The sequence below is a fragment of the Candida dubliniensis genome, chromosome 5 (assembly GCF_000026945.1).
Source record: "Candida dubliniensis CD36 chromosome 5, complete sequence".
Taxonomy (NCBI): domain Eukaryota; kingdom Fungi; phylum Ascomycota; class Pichiomycetes; order Serinales; family Debaryomycetaceae; genus Candida; species Candida dubliniensis.
In genome coordinates this window covers 844,834-863,183 of record NC_012864.1, presented here as the reverse complement: position 1 = coordinate 863,183, position 18,350 = coordinate 844,834, and the positions used below count along the sequence as shown (strand labels likewise).

Here is an 18,350-nt window from a genome sequence, read left to right as displayed (position 1 = left end):
TCACTGAGTCCTTAGACATAACTTTGAAAAGACGTGTCCTTGTGCTTGGTCTCAATCTAAATGTCGCTGATAGAACATTGACAAGATCTACTAACTTTTATGACAAGAAATTTGTTTAAGAAACAAATCATACTGTCGTTACCCCTTCCTTAGTTGTTGTTTGATCTACTCGTATAGCATAGTTGTTATCAAGACTCGCGTGACTCGCAGAGATTGTTTATTTTGTGTAACTTGTACACCAGAGAGAAATCTTGAAAGTGGCATACAAGGAGTTGGTTACAAAAAGAGGAGGTTTATTTTCAGCATTGGTTTCTTTTTGGATGCTTCAATAGTTATATCGTATAGTTTTCTCCTAAATTGATCCATTCGGAATACTGAATTATCTCTATATACCTAATAAACTGGAGGTGTTTTATACAAATCACAAGCGTGTGGGTTTAGCAAACAGTATTTTGGCACCAACGGAGAAACATTGTATCCTAACTTAATTAAATACTCCCTGAAGTTTAATATTCTTTGAGTGAATTCATATCCTCTGTGGTGTCCTTTGCGATCCTTGTTCCCGCTCCATGTTAATTCGGCAAGTGCTGTAGTACGGGGCCATATCTTTGTAGTCAAGACAGTAGAATCAACTTGCTCTGACCATAACGCAGCCTCGGCACCTAAAACATGTTCTTTTTCTGCCTCAGTCAAATTGGCAGTAAAATCAAAGTTGTAAATTCGTTGATATGACTTATAGGGTCCGCACCAACTTCCTCCTTGGCCTGTGTTGAAGTCAATGTTTTCTGGTATTTCGACATATCTAGGATCATTTGTTACCCATCCAGCGTAGCCACAATCAAGATACAAAAAATCAGACAGTGACACTACGACATCATAGCCTCTGGAAGTCAAGTTTTTGACTCCACCAATTTCATGCCAAACTTGTAAAGTGATGTTGCTGGGGATATTATCTACTGATACATCAGATAGTAAAACGTCATCCCACATAGTGAGTTTTCGGTGATTAATCTTATTAAAAATTGGTAATGTTTTCTTTAAGTATCGCCTTAACAAATCTGTAACTGTATTATTTGGCAGAAGTTGAGCCGAATAACATTTTTCTTGAAGCTCGTCATTTCCAACGTGGAAGACATCATCAACAAAAATATCTGATAATTCATTGTAGACATTAGAAATTACTTCATAGGTTTTCTCCGACTCGATGTTTAATTGTCCTGGTGGCGGTTCAACAGCAGCGTCGCTCCAAAATGCATCTGCACACTCAACTATGGTTGGGTCAACTTGTTTCCATCCAGCTCTAGCATGCCCAGGCATATCAATTTCTGGAATCACGCGCACCCCTCTCGAACGAGCATAGTCAACAATATACTTTAAGTCGTTCTTGGAATAAACTTCATCATTGCTGTAAGCATCCTTTATCATGTGTGGATAACTTTCCAATGCCACAGGCCAGCTTTGTGAATCCACCAAATGCCAGTGCAATGAATTCATCTTCGACAATGACATGATATCTATTTGTTCAAGTATAGAATCCACTGTTAAGAAGTTCCTCCCTGAATCAATCATCAACCCTCTATGTTTGAATTTGGGAAAATCAGAAATTGTCACTGACAGGGGTACAACATACTTGTCATCACAGGTATAAACTATCAATTGTTGGAGACTAACCAAACCATGTAATGCTCCCCAGATTGTTGCTGCATGTATCTTAATTCCATTTGAATTAATTTTCAAGGTGTAGGATTCATTAACTCCGAGTTGTAAGTCGACTGTAACATCATCTACCTGGATATCTACCAAAGATGTTTTAATGTCTTTACCATTTGCGTTCTCAAAGTCATCGATGGGGAATGGTCGCCACTTCAGCTTTTCTATTGCCGAGACGGTTCTACTAAATGCATCCTCCAAAAGTGAGCAGGAGGTATTTTCCCGTAACAATCTCGGATTGATAATAATTGCAGTATCATTTTCCCAGATTATTGACTGCGGAGCAGGGAGTATGTCAACCTTAGCAGCATGGATGATGGCATTGCACAACCAAAGAAGCAAATGAAAAACAATCATTTTATCAAACACCATTTTGTTTTTGCCTGCGATATTTGACGTAATAATATTATTTTTCTTTTTCTCAACAATCAAACACGCGATTAGGTGAGAAAGGCTTGATCTGATAAACCCATTTCAGTAAAAGAGTCGAGGCAGAAGAGGAATTGTTGCAATATTTATACTTTTCCAACTCAAGATAACAGAAATTTATGAGGATAACATTTGTGGTGATTTTTGTTTTGTCCACTTTTTGACGATTCATTGACAAACTAAAACTCGATGTGAGGTTTGTTTTTTTTAGGGGGGGAGGGGGGGGGGGGTGCTAAAGACAATAATTTACTAAAAAGACAATACCGATGTACTTGTGCATTATCAAATCTTCCTTTTACTTGCCACAATAATATATCTATCTTTTTAAAATATTTGTAAACATAGATCTTTGTCGGTTCAAAACGGAGATATATTTTTCCTATCAGTATAGAGTTCGTTGTAGAAACGGAATTACAAATGTTTAAAACTGTCAATGCAATTATGTTGTATTTCTTTAAACCCTTACACAAAAACTCGCCAATAAATACATCAACAAAAAATAGAGAAGATTGCAACCGTGTTGTATGTTAGATAGAATAGTCTCTTGTATTAAACAATCAATTTTAAAGACAATGCGGGTGGGAGCATTTAGACAGTGCCCTTCCCCGCATACATTAAGTGAAAATTCTATACAGTAATAAATATATTTACAAGTAACAAACAAGTATTTATCTCTTTATATACATTATTGAAAAACTAAGTGAAAAGTGTTTAATTATTTGTTATTCTTTGTATCTTTGTCATTCTGTTCAAAATTGAAAAACTTGCCTAATACTTTCCCTATTCTTTTCAACTTGGAAGGATGCAAATCACTTTCGTCAAATGTCTCGTTTATCTTGCCATTTTTGTCATCTTCGATATCCAAACTCCAATCGGCGTCTGTTCTTTTGGCATTCTTGTCATTGAATGTATCAGCCAAGGCCTCTAATAAGGCCTTTTGTGTTGGAGTTTCTGGGACAACAGTCTTGACATTTAAAATAACTTCCAAGTTACCACGGTTATTCAAGTTTCTATTTATTGGTACCCCCTTTTCAGGTATGGTTAATTTTCTTCCATTTTGAACACCAGGTCTCACTTTTAATTTTATCTTTTGTCCATCCAAAGTTGGTACAACGATTTCTCCTCCTAATGCAGCAGTGGTCATCAATATTTCTTCATTGATCACTAAATCATTTTTGTTACGACTAAAAATAGGGTCCTTTTGAACATTAATTCTGATGATCAAATCACCATTCACCAATTGGTTATAAGGGTCTTTGGTTACCATTGGGGCATCACCAGCACCAGGGATTCTAATTCTAGTACCATCACTAACACCAGCAGGGATTTCAACAGTTTTAGATTTAGGAATTTCTTTAACACCATGACCATGACATGTTCCACACTCATCACTTTTCGATATAGTAACACCAGCACCTTGACATGTTGGACATGTGGAAGACATATGGAATCCGCCCATGACATGAGTAGTCTGACCAGCACCATGACATGTTGGACAAGTGTTCTTTTTGGCTCCTGATTTCAATCCACTTCCACTACATGTTGTGCATGAATCAACTGCTTTGTAATTTATTGTCACAGAAGTACCAAATATAGAATCTTTAAAGGGAATGGTTTTCAAAACTTCAATATTGTCACCAACATGTTCGGTTACAAACGACCTACCACCTCTGCCGCCACCTCCTGCACCCCTTCCACCTGCAAATGCTTCTCTAAACAAATCTTCAAAATCAAATCCCATGCTTGAAAATGGATTGCCTCCTGCTGATGCTCCTCCAAATCCACCAAACGGATTCCCTCGTTGTCCTGCAAATGGATTAGCATTTCCATTTGCATCAAAGGCAGAAGCTCCAAACTGGTCATATTGTGCTCTCTTCTCTTTGTCTCGCAATAATTCATAACTTTCTTGGATTTTATGGAATCTCTTTTCTGCATCCTTTTCTTTGTTCACATCAGGATGGTATTTTTTGACCAAGTCGTAGTATGCTTTCTTGATTTGTTTATCATCAGCGGATTTGTCTACTCCCAACGTCTTGTAAGGATCAAAATCAATAGCTCTTATTCTCGATGAATGAAATGCTCTTGTGGCTACGTAAGTGTAAGGTAATCTACCTGATGCAAAAGTTCTAGGTTTAAAGGAACGCAAACCAGTTCTAACAAATCTTGCCGAGGCTATTCTCATAATCTTCTGTTTTTCCTTCTTCCTCTTTTTTTATATATAAAAAAAAATTGTCTATATTTTCTATTCGGTAGGAAAGTAAATTCACTTTATATTGAATTGAGAAGGTTTATTCCAAAATAAAGATGAGTTGGGATTATTTATATTCAATGAAAATTTTGAAAGAAAAAGTTTATCATGCAAAAAAGGATAGAAATTCTACCATATTCTATAATTGGGCAATTGGGCACGACAATATCCAACTACGGTAAAAAAAAAAAAGAGAGAGAGAATATAGAAAGCGCCTATTAATTTAGAAGTTGCAAAAGACTAAAAACTTACATCCATTTTCTTTATAGTCTTATTCCCTATTCTCCATTATATCAATAGTCAGCTTCCACTTGGAAAATACTTCCTTGAAAAACCTAATGCCTATGCCAACATCTTTATACCCAGCGATACTTCTAATAGAATGCATGCTTAGTATTGGCAAGCCAACATCAATGATTAATTTAGCCCCGTTAATGCCTCTTCGACTGTCAGACATTATTGGACCAATAGTGCCACCTGACCGAGAATCGTTTCTTATGTGAAAGTGTTGAAGTTTGATTCCCGATAAATCATCTATTATCCGTGTCAAAAATTCATTACCTTTAGAATCACTCAAAACGTGATAATTGGAATCAAACTTAATAGAAGGTCCTGTGTTTGGTACCGGAAAATTATTCTCCAAATACACGTTTTTGAAATTTGGGTTTAAGGCGTGGGTTACATCTGATGACAAAAAGATTGTATTGGTAGTCAAATTAGCAATTGCTTCTGGTGTATGTGTTTGGTGTTTATCACTCACACTTGATTTTAGAATATCAATTAGAAACCCTCCTTTGGCTCCAGTTCTGCTTTCACTTCCTATTTCCTCGTGATTGGCTAGATAAATACCATTCAACCCATCAAATGTTTCGATATCCTTGTCCAAGTAAAACCTCTGACTATACTCTATCAAACCATACACTGAAGCAAAAGCACATAGCCTATCATCTAAACTACCCAGGTAAATAAATTCGTTGCCTAAACCTCCTCGGCAGCTTGGTTGTATATCCACTAGGTCTAGGTCAAGGTCAACAATAGAAGCAAGTGGAACCTCAGCCAATTTTGATACATATCTCAAAAGCGCCAAGGAATGACGGTTGAAAAATTTACTCTGTTTTTCCTCGTCAGTAGGTACCAAATTTTCAGTGGTGTATCCGTAAATAGGTACCATTTCAGTCTGGGTATTATATTCCTTTGGCGAACCAGGGAAAACTTCTGGTAGTTGAGGGATAAAGGCAATTGGATCAGGATGAGATTTGATCAATTTCCGAAATATTTTTCCTGTCTTGTAGTCTCGTACCAAAATTGACCCAGCAAGACCCAAGTCTCTATTCAACCACAATTTATTAAGGCTTCCCGAATAAGGTGCTACTCCTAACAACTCATATCCATTGACGCTATCCCGTAACAGCCCACGCGGATTTATTTTAACACTCAAGGCATCACAATGACTGCCAACAAAACAAGAACCTTTTTCTGGTTCCCAATTCCCCCCAATAATAAATGCAACCAAACACTGGTCGTCTTTAGATGTGAAATAAAATCCTGGTGATAAGTCTGTGATTGGCTTGTTATCTGGCAAAAAAGTGAATCCGTTGTTTTCAAGTAATGATTTGAAATGGCCAATAGTGTGGTATGTTGTTGGGTTGTTGTTCATAAATTCAATGTACTTTTCACTGTAACTTTCGTAGTAGTTGTCAAATATATCGTTCTTTGTTGGTGCAGCTTCTTGTTTGCTTGGTAATCGAGGAATAGTCGCCGACATATCTGGTAATTGAAATCGAAAAATCAGATCCATGGCTATCTGGTTCTCATCCTCGAGTCCGTCAATGAGTTCGTTATCGGTGTATTCGTCGTCAATTGTCGAAATATCTGGGGTAGACAAGTTCTCCTCGTCTTCAAACTCAGTTTCAGAAATATCTGGTGTGGTTGATATTAAACTGTCATCTAAATCGCTTGTTATCAGCACAAATTTGTCTTTGGAGTTTTGGTTTAATGTCGAGTCCATATTGTATTGAATGATTAATATTAAGAAGAAAGTGTCATCCAGAGGAAGCAATTTGTTGCCGCATAAGAACTAGCAAAAAAAAATTTGAAAGACGCAGATAACAGGCTAATATGTGTGGCACCAAAACTTACAAAAAACCTAGCGTCAAGCGGTTTGCAAGTACTATAGGAAAAACTATTTTGCACCATTTCCAACAACAGTCAGGATAGTTGGAACATGAACAGCAAATATACAATCACTCTTGGTGTATCTGTATCTCATTTATTTATTCGTTCTGATAAAAAATTATAGAAGAGGTGCTATATGAAAAATCTAATAGAGCATGGAAATTGGGTGTTTGTTTAAGTTGATTATATTTGGTGGGGACTAGCCAATTCCATGCAAATGATAATTCTAAAACATCTGGTATTATTTGACCAACAGTAAAGCTGTATTTTTTTTTTTATTATTATTTTTGAGGATTTATTATGCTCCAACGTTGACAGAGTCGTCCTCCTTTTAGAATTGGTCTTATTGTAAGAAAGAGAGAAGACATATTATCATTTGATCGATACGCGTATTATTTTTGACAATTCTTTTTTTCTGACTTTTTTTTTTAGGTTTTCTGTTTTTCTTTAACAACAATAAACAACGGAAACAAACTTTTCAACTTTTTAACTATAGAAACTAGTCTTCTAATCCTTGGTTGATCCATATTTACCTAAAGCTAGAAGTACCAAATTTATTAATGGAAGCTACGATACTTACAGTTCATTGGCACAATGACAATCAGCCAATTTATTCAGTTGATTTCCAGCCAGAACAACCAGAGTTGGCCAATTCGTCAACATCGATGTCTACTGAGTCGACAAGATTGGCAACAGGAGGAGGTGACAACAATATCAGAATCTGGAGACTAACCTCTTCAAACTCAGTGGAATACATGAGCACATTACAAAAACATTCTCAAGCAGTCAACGCAGTTCGGTTCAATCCTCGAGGTGACATCTTAGCGTCAGCAGGTGATGATGGAACATTACTATTATGGAAGAAGAGTGAAGCTATAGTAAAAACATTAGAGTCAGAAGACGATGAGGATTTAAAGGAAAGCTGGCAAGTTGTTGGCACAATTCGATCAAGTACAGCGGAGATCATGGATATCTGTTGGTCGCCCAACGGAGACCAAATTGTCACAGGGTCAATGGACAATATTCTCCGTATCTATCAGTTGGAATTCTCTTCTGGAAAAGTTTCTGGCACAATTATTCGGAGTTTTTCTGATCACACTCATTACATACAAGGTGTGTTTTGGGATCCTTTGAACAAGTTTATTGTTAGTCAGTCAGCCGACCGTAGTGTTAATGTGTATCTAATACTGCAATCCGAGTCGAAGAGTATCGAAATAAATTTGAAACAGAAATTTCAAAAGTTTGGCAATTTATATTTGTATTATCCAGAAACTTTGCAGTCCTTTTTTAGAAGATTGGCTTTTTCACCAGATGGTTCTATACTAGTGACACCTGCTGGGTTGGAGGAAACATCAAATAATGAAACTTTGAATAATGTTCTTTATATATACTCACGTGCAAGTCTATTTACCTCACCAATTTACAAAATAACAGGATTGAGTAAGCCCGCAATAGCCGTCAGCTTCAATCCAATCAGATACAAACTAGATGGCACTTCAACGCTAAAGTTACCTTACAAATTGGTATTTGCAGTGGCGACACAAGATGGCGTCGTTCTTTACTCCACACGGGACAACTTCAAGCCTTTGGGCCTTGTTTCTAATTTGCATTATAGCTCTATTACTGATTTGAAATGGACTATTGATGGTTCTAGAATTATTGTTAGTTCAACAGATGGGTTTTGTTCCACAATTAACTTCCCTGATAGTGCATTTGGTGAGCGATATACTGATGGCCAAGTTAGTGTGCCCCATAATAATGGCATTTTACTTGAAGAAATACTGCAAGCAAAAACTGAACTGAATCTTGAATCTGCCGTTTCGTCAGAGATACCCAATGAAAACCTGCCAAATCCAAAAAATGAAAATTCCCAAAGTTCTACCCCTCCTATTGATTTATTCTTTGACAAGAACCAAAAAGTGAAGAAGAGAATAACGCCAACACTAATACTGTAGATAACTATTAAAACAATTTGTGTTTATATACATTTATGTACATACAAGCAGTGCTATAAAATGCAAAATTTATCGTGCTTACAATTCGTTGCTTAACTGAGCAGCCAATCTCTTTCTGGCACCAAGAATCATTTCTTGTCTTCTTTGGTGTAATAAGCTATTGTGATCGTTTTTTGGGTTCTTTGCATCAATGTTATACTTTTCCAATAAATTAACTGATCGTCTGCCAAACACTTCTTGTTTCTTTGGTTCTTCACTTGACGATGGTTGTTGTGGACGCACGTATCCTGGAGGGAAAGGTAAATCGCCCAACTCCATGAATCGGTTTACAGTGGCTTCCACATTTCCGGTATTTTCTAAGTCGTATCTTATTTGTTCGACTGTCAACATAGGGGCAATAGACTGTACAACTTCGATCATAGATTCTGTCACGGCTCTTCTGCTGTTTCGGTGTGACTGTGTTGATATAGAATGCGTGTCTCGATTGTGTTGTGCGTTGGATGACGTGGTCGATCCTGTGGATTGGTCTTGTGACAAACGATCTATGTTAAACTCATTCTGTTGTGGTATTGGGGACACCATCCATTTCAAAAAAATGAAAGCAACTGCGACTGCTCCAATAAATAATATAGTTGATGAGTCCATGGTATCCTATTGAATCGAAAATTAATCAAAATAAAATGGGAGAAAATACAAAAAAAAAAAAAGAAAAAGAAAAAAAAAGCACTGATATAAATTTGTTGTGTAACTCTCTGATGTCAACAGAAAAAAAAAAATCCCAATATCCTATCACGCTCGGTAAGTGTTTCTCTGTATCTGTGTACACCAACGCCATCTATCAATCTCGGATTTCTCTCTGTTTTTTTCATTCTGTTGGTTGGTTGATCACAATGACAAGACAGGGTAATGCTGATATTGTTTCGCTTGTTCACTATAACTAACATCTTACAAAATTGATACTAAGAAGAACAGATATACGGTCTGTAATCCACCTCTAACTCATATATTTCAGTAAATACACATTTTATTCATTTATTGAAACGTTAATTTAAACTCTTTGTCTTGGTGCTTGACCTTGTACAAGAATCCAGTTATGATATCATTCTCTTTAGCAGGTAAACTGGAAAAATGATTTTTGACATGATTAGCAATTTCCAATTTACTGATCCTACCTGTATCTTTTTGATTTTTGTTACTTCGTTTACTATATGTTTTCTTCCCAATCTCACTGTTTAAAATGTCGGAATTCAAAGATTCAATTCGAGAGAAATTGTGAAATCCGTAACGTTCTGAATATTTCAACAAAGCAGTGTCACTGTATGTAGTAAAATCTAATGGTTGTAGCTTAGGTTTATCTTGGGGTCCGTTTGAATTTATGTGTTTGGCCAAATACTGCTGTTGTTGTTGAAGTGCTAATTGGTTCCTTGCCTTTTGTGATATCTTTGAATTCGATGATGATCCAGTGGTATGTCTTGTATGGGTGTTAGTGTTGGATTCGGACTCTGATGCTGATTCTTTGTGACTATTTCGGTTGGCCATTTTACAATTAGTAATGTTTGTATTCTGTGTTGTTGTTTGATAGGTGTTATCTTGAAGTAATATAGAATCTAAGAAAGGGAAAAAAAAAAAAGAATCGCATCAAGTTAAAGATGTGTGGTGTTTTTTGCTCTTTCTTTTTTTGGCTGGTTGCTTCGTTTTGTGTTACTTAATACGGTATGAAGTCTGTTGGTTCAGTAAGAGCATTGAACAACTTTCTGTATGTGATAAACTCGCAACGGTTAAGTATATCTGATTGTGGTCTTTGGAAATTGGATTTTGACAAGGTTCATTAAATAACCCCTAAGTTCTGAGCAAACCTGTTGGAGTTGAACCATTCAAGTTATTTCTGTGTTGCCATTACCTAATTCGTGTTTATTTATGTTTGACCAGGAAATTCTGTCAATTTTTTATGAAAAGTTGATGGCAATGACTCAATCAATAAAAGAGTCGGGACAGGAATTTTAAAAAACTCTACATTCTACCTATTCAAGTTATTAACTCAACACATTACTGTTTATGCGAAACTGGGCAAGTCAATACCAAGTACATAAAATTATATACAACTACTCATACTATTTCAATTCGTTAATACATTTCAAAAGCTGCTCTCCATCTTGCGGAGTCTTTACTTTGATCACATAGGTTATGATTCTCGAGCTATCGTCAGCATCAATAGTAGGAACACGAATCAAAGATCCATTACCGATACTATCATACTTCACACTAGATAAAATTAATGTATTCAAAAGAACTCTCAAACTTCCATCTGCACGTATTAAAATTCTAGACTTTTTAGTTTGCTCGTTGAATAACACTTTCAACTCTCCAATACCTTTGTTTGTGTATGGATTCTCGGAATTCTTGGAGTCATATTCCATTAATTTCGAACGTATAGTAAATTTTGCAGTTTCATTCTCTTCCCCACTCTTACTATCAACCTGTTCATTCGATAATTTAGCGACAGGTTCAAAATTACCACCGGTTTCCTCTTCAGGTACAGTATCTCCATTCTTCTCCTCCTCTGGCTTATCTTCTGATTTTGCACTACCAAATGTGAATGAAAATGCAGGTTTTGTCAGACCAAATGAACTAGAAGATGTTGTTAGCGTTGACGATGCTTCATCCTTTTTATCTTCTTGTTTTTCACCAAATTTAAATGTTTCTGCTGGTTTAGAACCAAACGAGAATGCACTATTGGATGAATTCGATCCAAAATTAAAGCTAGGAGGAGTTGTAGAATCGCCTTGTTTATTCGGAACTCCAAAAGCAAATGGTTTTGCTTCAGATGAACCAAACGTGAATTTTGGTGTTTGTGATTCCTCCTCTTGCTTCTGCGTACCAAATAAAAATCCAGTGGTGGCAGACTTGTTGGCATTATCTGAGCTATTACCAAATAATGAAGTTGCTGGTTTATCACTCTGAGCTTCCTTTGCGCCGTCAGTTTGATTTGGTTGTTTCCCAAATAAGAATGATGGTGTGGTAGTGGTGGAACTTGTTGCTGTAGCCGATTCATCTTTCTTATCAGTGGTAGAAGCAAAAGTGAATGCCGGTTTTGCATTTGTTTCGTTATTCAGAGATCCAAATAATGGCTTGGAAGAAGAATTTGTGGTACCAGATGAAAACAACGTAGTTTCAGGTTTCTTTGTCTCAGTGTTTGCAGAAGCATCTGTCTTAGGTTGGAAGCTACCAAAAGAAAAGCTACTCGCTGGTTTCTGTTCCGTAGTCTTCCCATTTGAACCAAATGAATCTCCAAACACATTTGGAGCTTTTGTTTCTTCGAGCTTGTTTTGACTTGATCCAAAAAGACTTGTCTGTGTTGCTATCTGGTCTTTGTTTTGAGTGGTTGCACCAAATAATGGTGTGCTCTTGGCTTCTTCTTTCTTTTCATCTGATTTTAATGTATTGTTTGCGATGTTAGGTGTCAATTTAAATACACTATCTTGAATAGGCTTGTTGAATTGAAAAGTTGGACCCTTGATCTCTACGTCATCTTCCAGATCATCTGAATCTGGTGCATTTTTCTTGGCTAATTTTTTAGGATCAAATGTAAATGGTGATGATTTGGTAGTAGGGTTGGCCGTGAGGGTAAACATAGGACCTTGAACTTTAACTTCTTTGGCTTTAGGCTGTTCTTTGTCGGATTCTGAATCCGAATCTGAGTCTAAGTTGATCAATTCCCTTTTGTTTTCGGTCTTTGATGCCTCATTTTGAACAGAAGATGAAATTGGTTTAGTTGTAAATGATGGAGTTGAGGTAGTGGCAGATCCCGTAGTTGATGATGCTGGTGGATTAAACGAGAATGCAGGTTTAGTTGTCGTTTGTTCTTGTGAATTAGACTTGAATGAAAATACAGGTCCGTTTAGCTTAGACTCCGATGGTTGGGCAGAAGGTTTAAAAGAAAACAGAGTAGCCGTCGCAGTTGTCGATGGTGCACTTGCCGTACTTGGTTTGAATTGGAATGAACTTGCCGAAGGTGGTTGGGCTGGATTTTTTACTTCTTTGGATGCAATATTCAAGGAAGGCTCATTTTTCAGTATACTTTTGTAATAGTCAATATATTTCTGTGCAATTGGAGTGAAATCTGCTATTGTATTAGGTACATTCAATTGAGTGATGGCTCGAATAAAGTTCTCATTTAATGCTTTAATCTTGCTGTCTTTATCTGTTGTACTGGATTCTGGTTTCTTTGCAAAATTGAATGGATTACTGGATTGAGCTGGTTGGGATGAAGTTATTCCTGATGCTGCATTGCTTCCGCTACCACCAAAGGAAAACATAGGTTGTTGTGGCCCATTCAATGCTCCAAATGCATTAGAGCCAGTACCAGTGCTATTTGAACCTAATCTTCCTTTTGGCTTCAATATCTTCCTCCTGGATAAGACATCAGATGAGGCTATGGCAGGGGCATCTGGTCCATTGTCAGAATAATTAGACATCCCATCTTTCGTTATTTGCTCATCTGCGACTCTTTTGGCCATGACTAAACTGTGCTAAAACAAATAATACAGGTGATGAGGTGTAGTAGTATTTATTTACTTGACGACTCACTATGATTTCTCACAAACAGAATAGCAAACAAAGTCAAAACAAATGTGGATTGGAGAGGTGATGGAAAAAAAAAACCGACATCGCACGAAACCCTAAAAGCCCTAACAAACTTCACGTGACAGAAACTTATTGCAATGTATGGAGCAGCGAGAAAAAAACTTTTTTGTCGCCTTATACACTACCATAGTTAAGCTCTCACCAAAAAAATAGTTCTGATAATTTCAATACTGTTAGATATTTTTTTTTCTGGATTTCCTTTCTTTCTTGAATACCATAGAATCGTCAATAAACGTATGTGCTTCAACACGAAAATGGGGGGAATACAGTCATTTTCAGAATGTATTTAAATGCAATTGGATAAATGATGGAATGAAGCAATTGTGAGCAGCTCTAGAAGTTATGATCAACCATTCAGAAATTCACACTCAATATTAATTTTCAACAACAATAATAGAAGTACTCAAGCAATAAATAGTACTACCCAGTAAAGAGACCATAAGCTTCTTCAAAGGATATTATATTTTACCAAATATCAAGCAAAGAATAGTTTTAAGGATTTACTTATTCCCCTACGGCAACACCTATTCAAGTCTAAGTATACTAACTGTTACATCTTTTTAGAATGGCTCCAAAGGTTCAACAAACTAAAGCTGCTAAAGCTGCTGCCGCTTTAGCTGGTGGTAAAAAAGGTAAAAAGAAGTGGAACAAAGGTAAAGTTAAGGACAAGGCTCAACACGTTGTCATCTTGGACCAAGAAAAATACGACAGAATCTTGAAGGATGTTCCAACTTACAAGTACGTTTCTGTTTCCGTCTTAGTCGATAGATTGAAGATTGGTGGTTCTTTAGCCAGAGTTGCTTTGAGACAATTGGAAGAAGATGGTATCATCACCCCAGTCTTGAAACACTCCAAACAAGCTATCTACACTCGTGCCCAATAAATTAATTAAAAAAATATCTATATCTAATGGTTATTTTATAATTTATTTTTGTTCTTTATTGATGTTACTAAAGAATAAATGAAGAAGGTTAAAGGGTTTATATAATTGTATATTATGGTAGTATTAATTCGACCAATGTTTTTTTTTGTACCTTTCTTTCCTGATTCAACATCTCCTTTCAAAGTTATATAATACATGTTAAATTTCGTAATTATCTTGATTGGAAACTACACTCTCTGTAAATCTTTGTTACCACATATTGAAACCAACGGCATGCTTTGCTATGTGTGTGGGAAATACTTGTGATGCGAAATAATTTTTCACACTCAAAATCTCCATGCAATTCCAGGCAACACATTCATTCCAATACACATAACAATCTATTCTTACAAGATTATCAAAATGTTTAAAAGAGTTATGCTAGGAAATGTATGCAGAATACCGAGGCGCTCCTTTTTCGGTGTTTCAAAACCTCAAAGTTATGAGATCTCCAAAATATTGAATGGTACCGCAAAGCAAGTTTATGACATTGTTAGTCAGGTGGACCAGTACAAGACATTTGTCCCCTTTGTTGAAGATTCATTTATATCACAGAGAACCAAAGACGACTTGCCTATGAGGGCAGGGTTACTTGTGGGTTGGAAGGATATTGTTGAAAAATTTGAATGTGATTTGATCTGTGTAGAAAACAAAGAAGTGACGGCAAAAAGTCTTCAATTAGATTTATTTGATAATTTGGAAACAATATGGAAATTCCAAGATCATGGGGGAAATAAATGTAAAGTTGACTTCAAATTGGCATTCAAGTTTAAGAGTCCTATCTATGATAAGTTGAGCTCGTTATTTGCTCCACAAGTTTCTGAGATTATGATTGGTGCGTTTGAAAAAAGATTGAAGCAGATCAAACTTAATGAATCTATGAAAAAATATCAAAAAGCAAAATTGTAGGCCACATGGTCTTGGTCAGGGGCTATGACTAGAATATTTAGAGGTGTTACAAAATAATGGTTATAATAATAGAGAAATAAAGGTATAGAATTTATTTTAAGAAAAGTATAATCAACTAACTGTAGGGCAACAACTCTCATTGTCAGAGGTATATCGAATCGTTTACCCGATTTGACATTAAGAAAAGCTGTAGCAATACTTTTCACCCACAAAAAAGAATTTATTTACGTGGGTTCAACAGAGGTTTTTGGGTATCATCTTGATATTTATTGAATCAATTAAACTTATTATTACTAACCCATCCTCTATTCTGTATAGCTTGTTGGTATAAAACGAAAAAAGACTAACAAGTTCTTCATCAACGAAACATGGTCTACTACCATAGAACTTTTGCCTATTAATCTAGCTAATGTGTATACAGACTTTTGATCGTAGATCTTGAGCCATTATTCAAATCAACCAAAATAGTTTTATGGATACCAGTGGAAATTCTAAACAGTTTTAAAAGCAAAACTACTTGCTCAACAATACTAAACGACATATTTTTAATTGGATGTATCCAAAAAATTACTTCAGATAGCTGTGGAGTTTTTCTAAAATAACGAATACCACAAACACTAATCCGGACTCCTTGTTCAGGTAGCTTCCTAAAAATCGAATCCCTAGAACAACTGAGATATAAATTAATGGCTTTCTCGGCGTCGTTTTTCTTATGGGTGATTTTAAGTTGGATCAAATACCCATTCTTAAATATCTCATAGTTGGGAACTAACCAGCTTCTCATCAACAAAACTTGACAGTACTCAAATTCTTTAGCGAAATCTGTAAAATCATCCTTCCCGTCAATGGTTCCACGCAATTTTTTCACGTCATCATCGACTTCCCAGATATTCCATGGGTGATACGTAGCTTCATCAAAATCATAAAATCTGTTATAAGCGCTAATTTGAAAGTAGACAATTTGGGAATTCTTCAATACAGATGTACACATTGGGCTACCAGAGTATTTGCCGAAAAATATAGGAATAGTGTCATCGTACTCTAGGTTTCTTGATTCAAATTGGATTGAGTTGGATTTGCTGTTCCTGTCTACTGACCCGGTAGACAATAATTCAGCCTGATCCGATTCGGCAGATCGAATATTTGAATACTGCGCCGTGTTTAATATAAGTGTAGAATCAGTCTCAGCCTTTGATTTGAAAAGCCACCCTTTTGATTTAGCGTTTTGCTGTTGCTGTACAGGAGGAGCTGACTGAATGTCGTTAACTAAACTAAGCTTTCGTCTTCGTAAAACACCTGTAAACCAACTTTTCCTTTTCCGAAGAGGCAGAATAGATTGATGTTCAAATCGATCGGACTGCGTATCGTCTAATTGATTTTGTTGATTTAATGACGGTACGAAAGTGTCTTGCTGGGTTTTACTGTCAACCAGGTTGAACTCTGTGGAGACCTTTCTGTTTGTGTTTGGCTTGAACTCGCCATTTCTAGGTCCAGTAGTTGATGATTCATTTGTCATCGATGAATCTAGTCTTTCCTCCAACGAGGTACGTCTGTTTTCCCCAAAGCTTTTCCTGTACATCTTGAGGTAAACAGATGTATATATATTTAACACGAAAAGAAAAGAATAAACCTTTTGTGGTTTCAGACTGGTTAAAAATATTGGTTTTCTTTTAAAAAAAAAAAATCCAACGCACACAATATTGGTTGCAAAGTCTAATGAGAGATACAAAAAATCCATATACAAATTTTATTGTGCAAAACAGAATCAATTTCATCTCGATGTTTGGTTGCAAGTTTTATTATCTACATATGAAGAAAACAAGTAGAGTTTGCTAGAGCATCCAGAACGTAGGTTGAATAAAGAACAGACTATTTGATTGTTTGAGAATCAACTCACTCGATTAAGGACGGTAGTAGTTTACAGACCAGTTAACAAAACTTAATTCTACGAGAAGAGCCACACCACCACCAGCATTGATTCTATTACTTTACTTGAAAAAGTTTAACATACCTTAATGCTTAAAGTCAGACCTTCAACAACAACAATATCGAGAAAGGGTAGACAGGTATCACACAAAGCTCAGCCCGTATTCTCAATGTATCTCCGAGTCTCGCTCCCCCTCCTGCTGTCAAACTTATTCCATGCATCTTGTTGATTCTGCCATCCCACTTCCTTTTACCCATTTTCCACTACAAATAGAAAATTGCTTGCTATGGCTAATAACATAACCATGATGGAAATTGTAGTTGGAAGAAATGAGGGGATGATGATATGAATTTAGGAAATAACATGATTGCTTTTTTTTTTCTTTCTTTTTTTCTTTGTTTCATTTTGGTTGCAGAAGATCCGTTTATCCCTTTGGCTGTATGCAGTATTTACGTAAGAAATAGGAGACAGGAAAAACCAAGATAACAAAAATTTGAACGGTTAATCAATCCGCGATGATTAGGAAGAGTTGGAAAAAAAAAATTAAGAGCATCCACAGTATTTTGAATCACATCAGGTGTGCTCAATGATTTTGGTGCATACGGTTTTTTGACAGAATTAACTGGTGATAACGACCTTTGTTTATTATACCAAAAAACCTTTGATTTGGTTAGTTCTTTGACAGTTTCATCTTTTGATTGCTTTTATGGACATTGATATGACAACTCAAGAATACTTATCGTGTAGTTTTTGTTATATTGCAAATCAAATAAATAAAGTCTTCTGGTGCTACAATGTGAACTAAAAAAGCGCAAACAACAACAACAACAACAACAACAATAAGCACTAGAAAAAAAAAAAGAAAAGACCAAATCCAATAGCACATAATGTCGGTACAATTAGCTGGAAAAGCAAACGTGTGTCATCGATGGCAGCAATACTCATCTCAAGACATCGTTATTCATTTCTTTTAAAACTGTATGTGAATCTTGGATTATAGCAATGGTGTACTTGAAAATTTCACTTTTCAACTTGCTTCGAAAAGACAGAATAGAGCTAAGCAAAACACCTTACCATTCCAGATGTATGTCGGTATGGTAATGTGTTTTGTGCCAATGACCACCACAATAGGGGTATACAACAGAAGAAAAAAATAGGAGTCTAAAAGTACAACCAAGTTATTTTTGTCTTCTTTGTGTCCTTGTTATCTAAAATTTGCAGAATGCATATATACAAAGAAAGCCGACTTTATCACAAGATACCAAAAATTTCAAGTTCGGTTTTTACTGCGTCTCTTTCTGTTTGATTTCAAAGATATATATAAAATCAAAAATTCCCTTCAATTGATACTTTCTTTTTGCATTTTCTTCGTACAAGTATAATTATACTAAATTGTCCCTTAATTTGGTTTAACAATATAATATATTCATG

General features: G+C 36.0%; 10 protein-coding genes across 10 annotated transcripts; 3 read left to right on the top strand and 7 right to left on the bottom strand. All coding sequences in view use genetic code 12, as the record gives it.

The window, feature by feature from the left end:
- Nucleotides 1-393: 393 nt before the first annotated feature.
- Nucleotides 394-2,082, bottom strand: HEX1 (N-acetyl-beta glucosaminidase, putative; the record flags this gene model as incomplete). The annotated part of the gene is made up of 1 exon (XM_002420586.1): nucleotides 394-2,082. The coding sequence occupies one exon, from the start codon at nucleotides 2,080-2,082 to the stop codon at nucleotides 394-396; it is 1,689 nt and encodes a 562-aa protein (XP_002420631.1).
- A 772-nt stretch (nucleotides 2,083-2,854) lies between these two features.
- On the bottom strand, nucleotides 2,855-4,321 carry CD36_53350 (DnaJ family chaperone protein, mitochondrial precursor, putative; the record flags this gene model as incomplete). Its single annotated transcript, XM_002420585.1, has 1 exon — nucleotides 2,855-4,321. One exon carries the CDS (start codon nucleotides 4,319-4,321, stop codon nucleotides 2,855-2,857), a length of 1,467 nt encoding a protein of 488 aa, XP_002420630.1.
- A 337-nt stretch (nucleotides 4,322-4,658) lies between these two features.
- Nucleotides 4,659-6,185, bottom strand: CD36_53340 (leucine aminopeptidase, putative; the record flags this gene model as incomplete). Its single annotated transcript, XM_002420584.1, has 1 exon — nucleotides 4,659-6,185. One exon carries the CDS (start codon nucleotides 6,183-6,185, stop codon nucleotides 4,659-4,661), a length of 1,527 nt encoding a protein of 508 aa, XP_002420629.1.
- Nucleotides 6,186-7,122: 937 nt separating this feature from the next.
- Nucleotides 7,123-8,517, top strand: CD36_53330 (chromatin assembly complex subunit, putative; the record flags this gene model as incomplete). The annotated part of the gene is made up of 1 exon (XM_002420583.1): nucleotides 7,123-8,517. One exon carries the CDS (start codon nucleotides 7,123-7,125, stop codon nucleotides 8,515-8,517), a length of 1,395 nt encoding a protein of 464 aa, XP_002420628.1.
- A 78-nt stretch (nucleotides 8,518-8,595) lies between these two features.
- Nucleotides 8,596-9,162, bottom strand: CD36_53320 (coupling of ubiquitin conjugation to ER degradation protein, putative; the record flags this gene model as incomplete). Its single annotated transcript, XM_002420582.1, has 1 exon — nucleotides 8,596-9,162. One exon carries the CDS (start codon nucleotides 9,160-9,162, stop codon nucleotides 8,596-8,598), a length of 567 nt encoding a protein of 188 aa, XP_002420627.1.
- Nucleotides 9,163-9,549: 387 nt separating this feature from the next.
- CD36_53310 (histone deacetylase complex subunit, putative) lies at nucleotides 9,550-10,056 on the bottom strand (the record flags this gene model as incomplete). Its single annotated transcript, XM_002420581.1, has 1 exon — nucleotides 9,550-10,056. One exon carries the CDS (start codon nucleotides 10,054-10,056, stop codon nucleotides 9,550-9,552), a length of 507 nt encoding a protein of 168 aa, XP_002420626.1.
- A 572-nt stretch (nucleotides 10,057-10,628) lies between these two features.
- On the bottom strand, nucleotides 10,629-13,034 carry CD36_53300 (RanGTP-binding protein, putative; the record flags this gene model as incomplete). Its single annotated transcript, XM_002420580.1, has 1 exon — nucleotides 10,629-13,034. One exon carries the CDS (start codon nucleotides 13,032-13,034, stop codon nucleotides 10,629-10,631), a length of 2,406 nt encoding a protein of 801 aa, XP_002420625.1.
- A 692-nt stretch (nucleotides 13,035-13,726) lies between these two features.
- CD36_53290 (40S ribosomal protein S25) lies at nucleotides 13,727-14,044 on the top strand (the record flags this gene model as incomplete). Its single annotated transcript, XM_002420579.1, has 1 exon — nucleotides 13,727-14,044. One exon carries the CDS (start codon nucleotides 13,727-13,729, stop codon nucleotides 14,042-14,044), a length of 318 nt encoding a protein of 105 aa, XP_002420624.1.
- A 402-nt stretch (nucleotides 14,045-14,446) lies between these two features.
- CD36_53280 (coenzyme Q-binding protein, mitochondrial precursor, putative) lies at nucleotides 14,447-14,992 on the top strand (the record flags this gene model as incomplete). The annotated part of the gene is made up of 1 exon (XM_002420578.1): nucleotides 14,447-14,992. The coding sequence occupies one exon, from the start codon at nucleotides 14,447-14,449 to the stop codon at nucleotides 14,990-14,992; it is 546 nt and encodes a 181-aa protein (XP_002420623.1).
- A 406-nt stretch (nucleotides 14,993-15,398) lies between these two features.
- CD36_53270 (conserved hypothetical protein) lies at nucleotides 15,399-16,730 on the bottom strand (the record flags this gene model as incomplete). Its single annotated transcript, XM_002420577.1, has 1 exon — nucleotides 15,399-16,730. One exon carries the CDS (start codon nucleotides 16,728-16,730, stop codon nucleotides 15,399-15,401), a length of 1,332 nt encoding a protein of 443 aa, XP_002420622.1.
- Nucleotides 16,731-18,350: the final 1,620 nt, after the last annotated feature.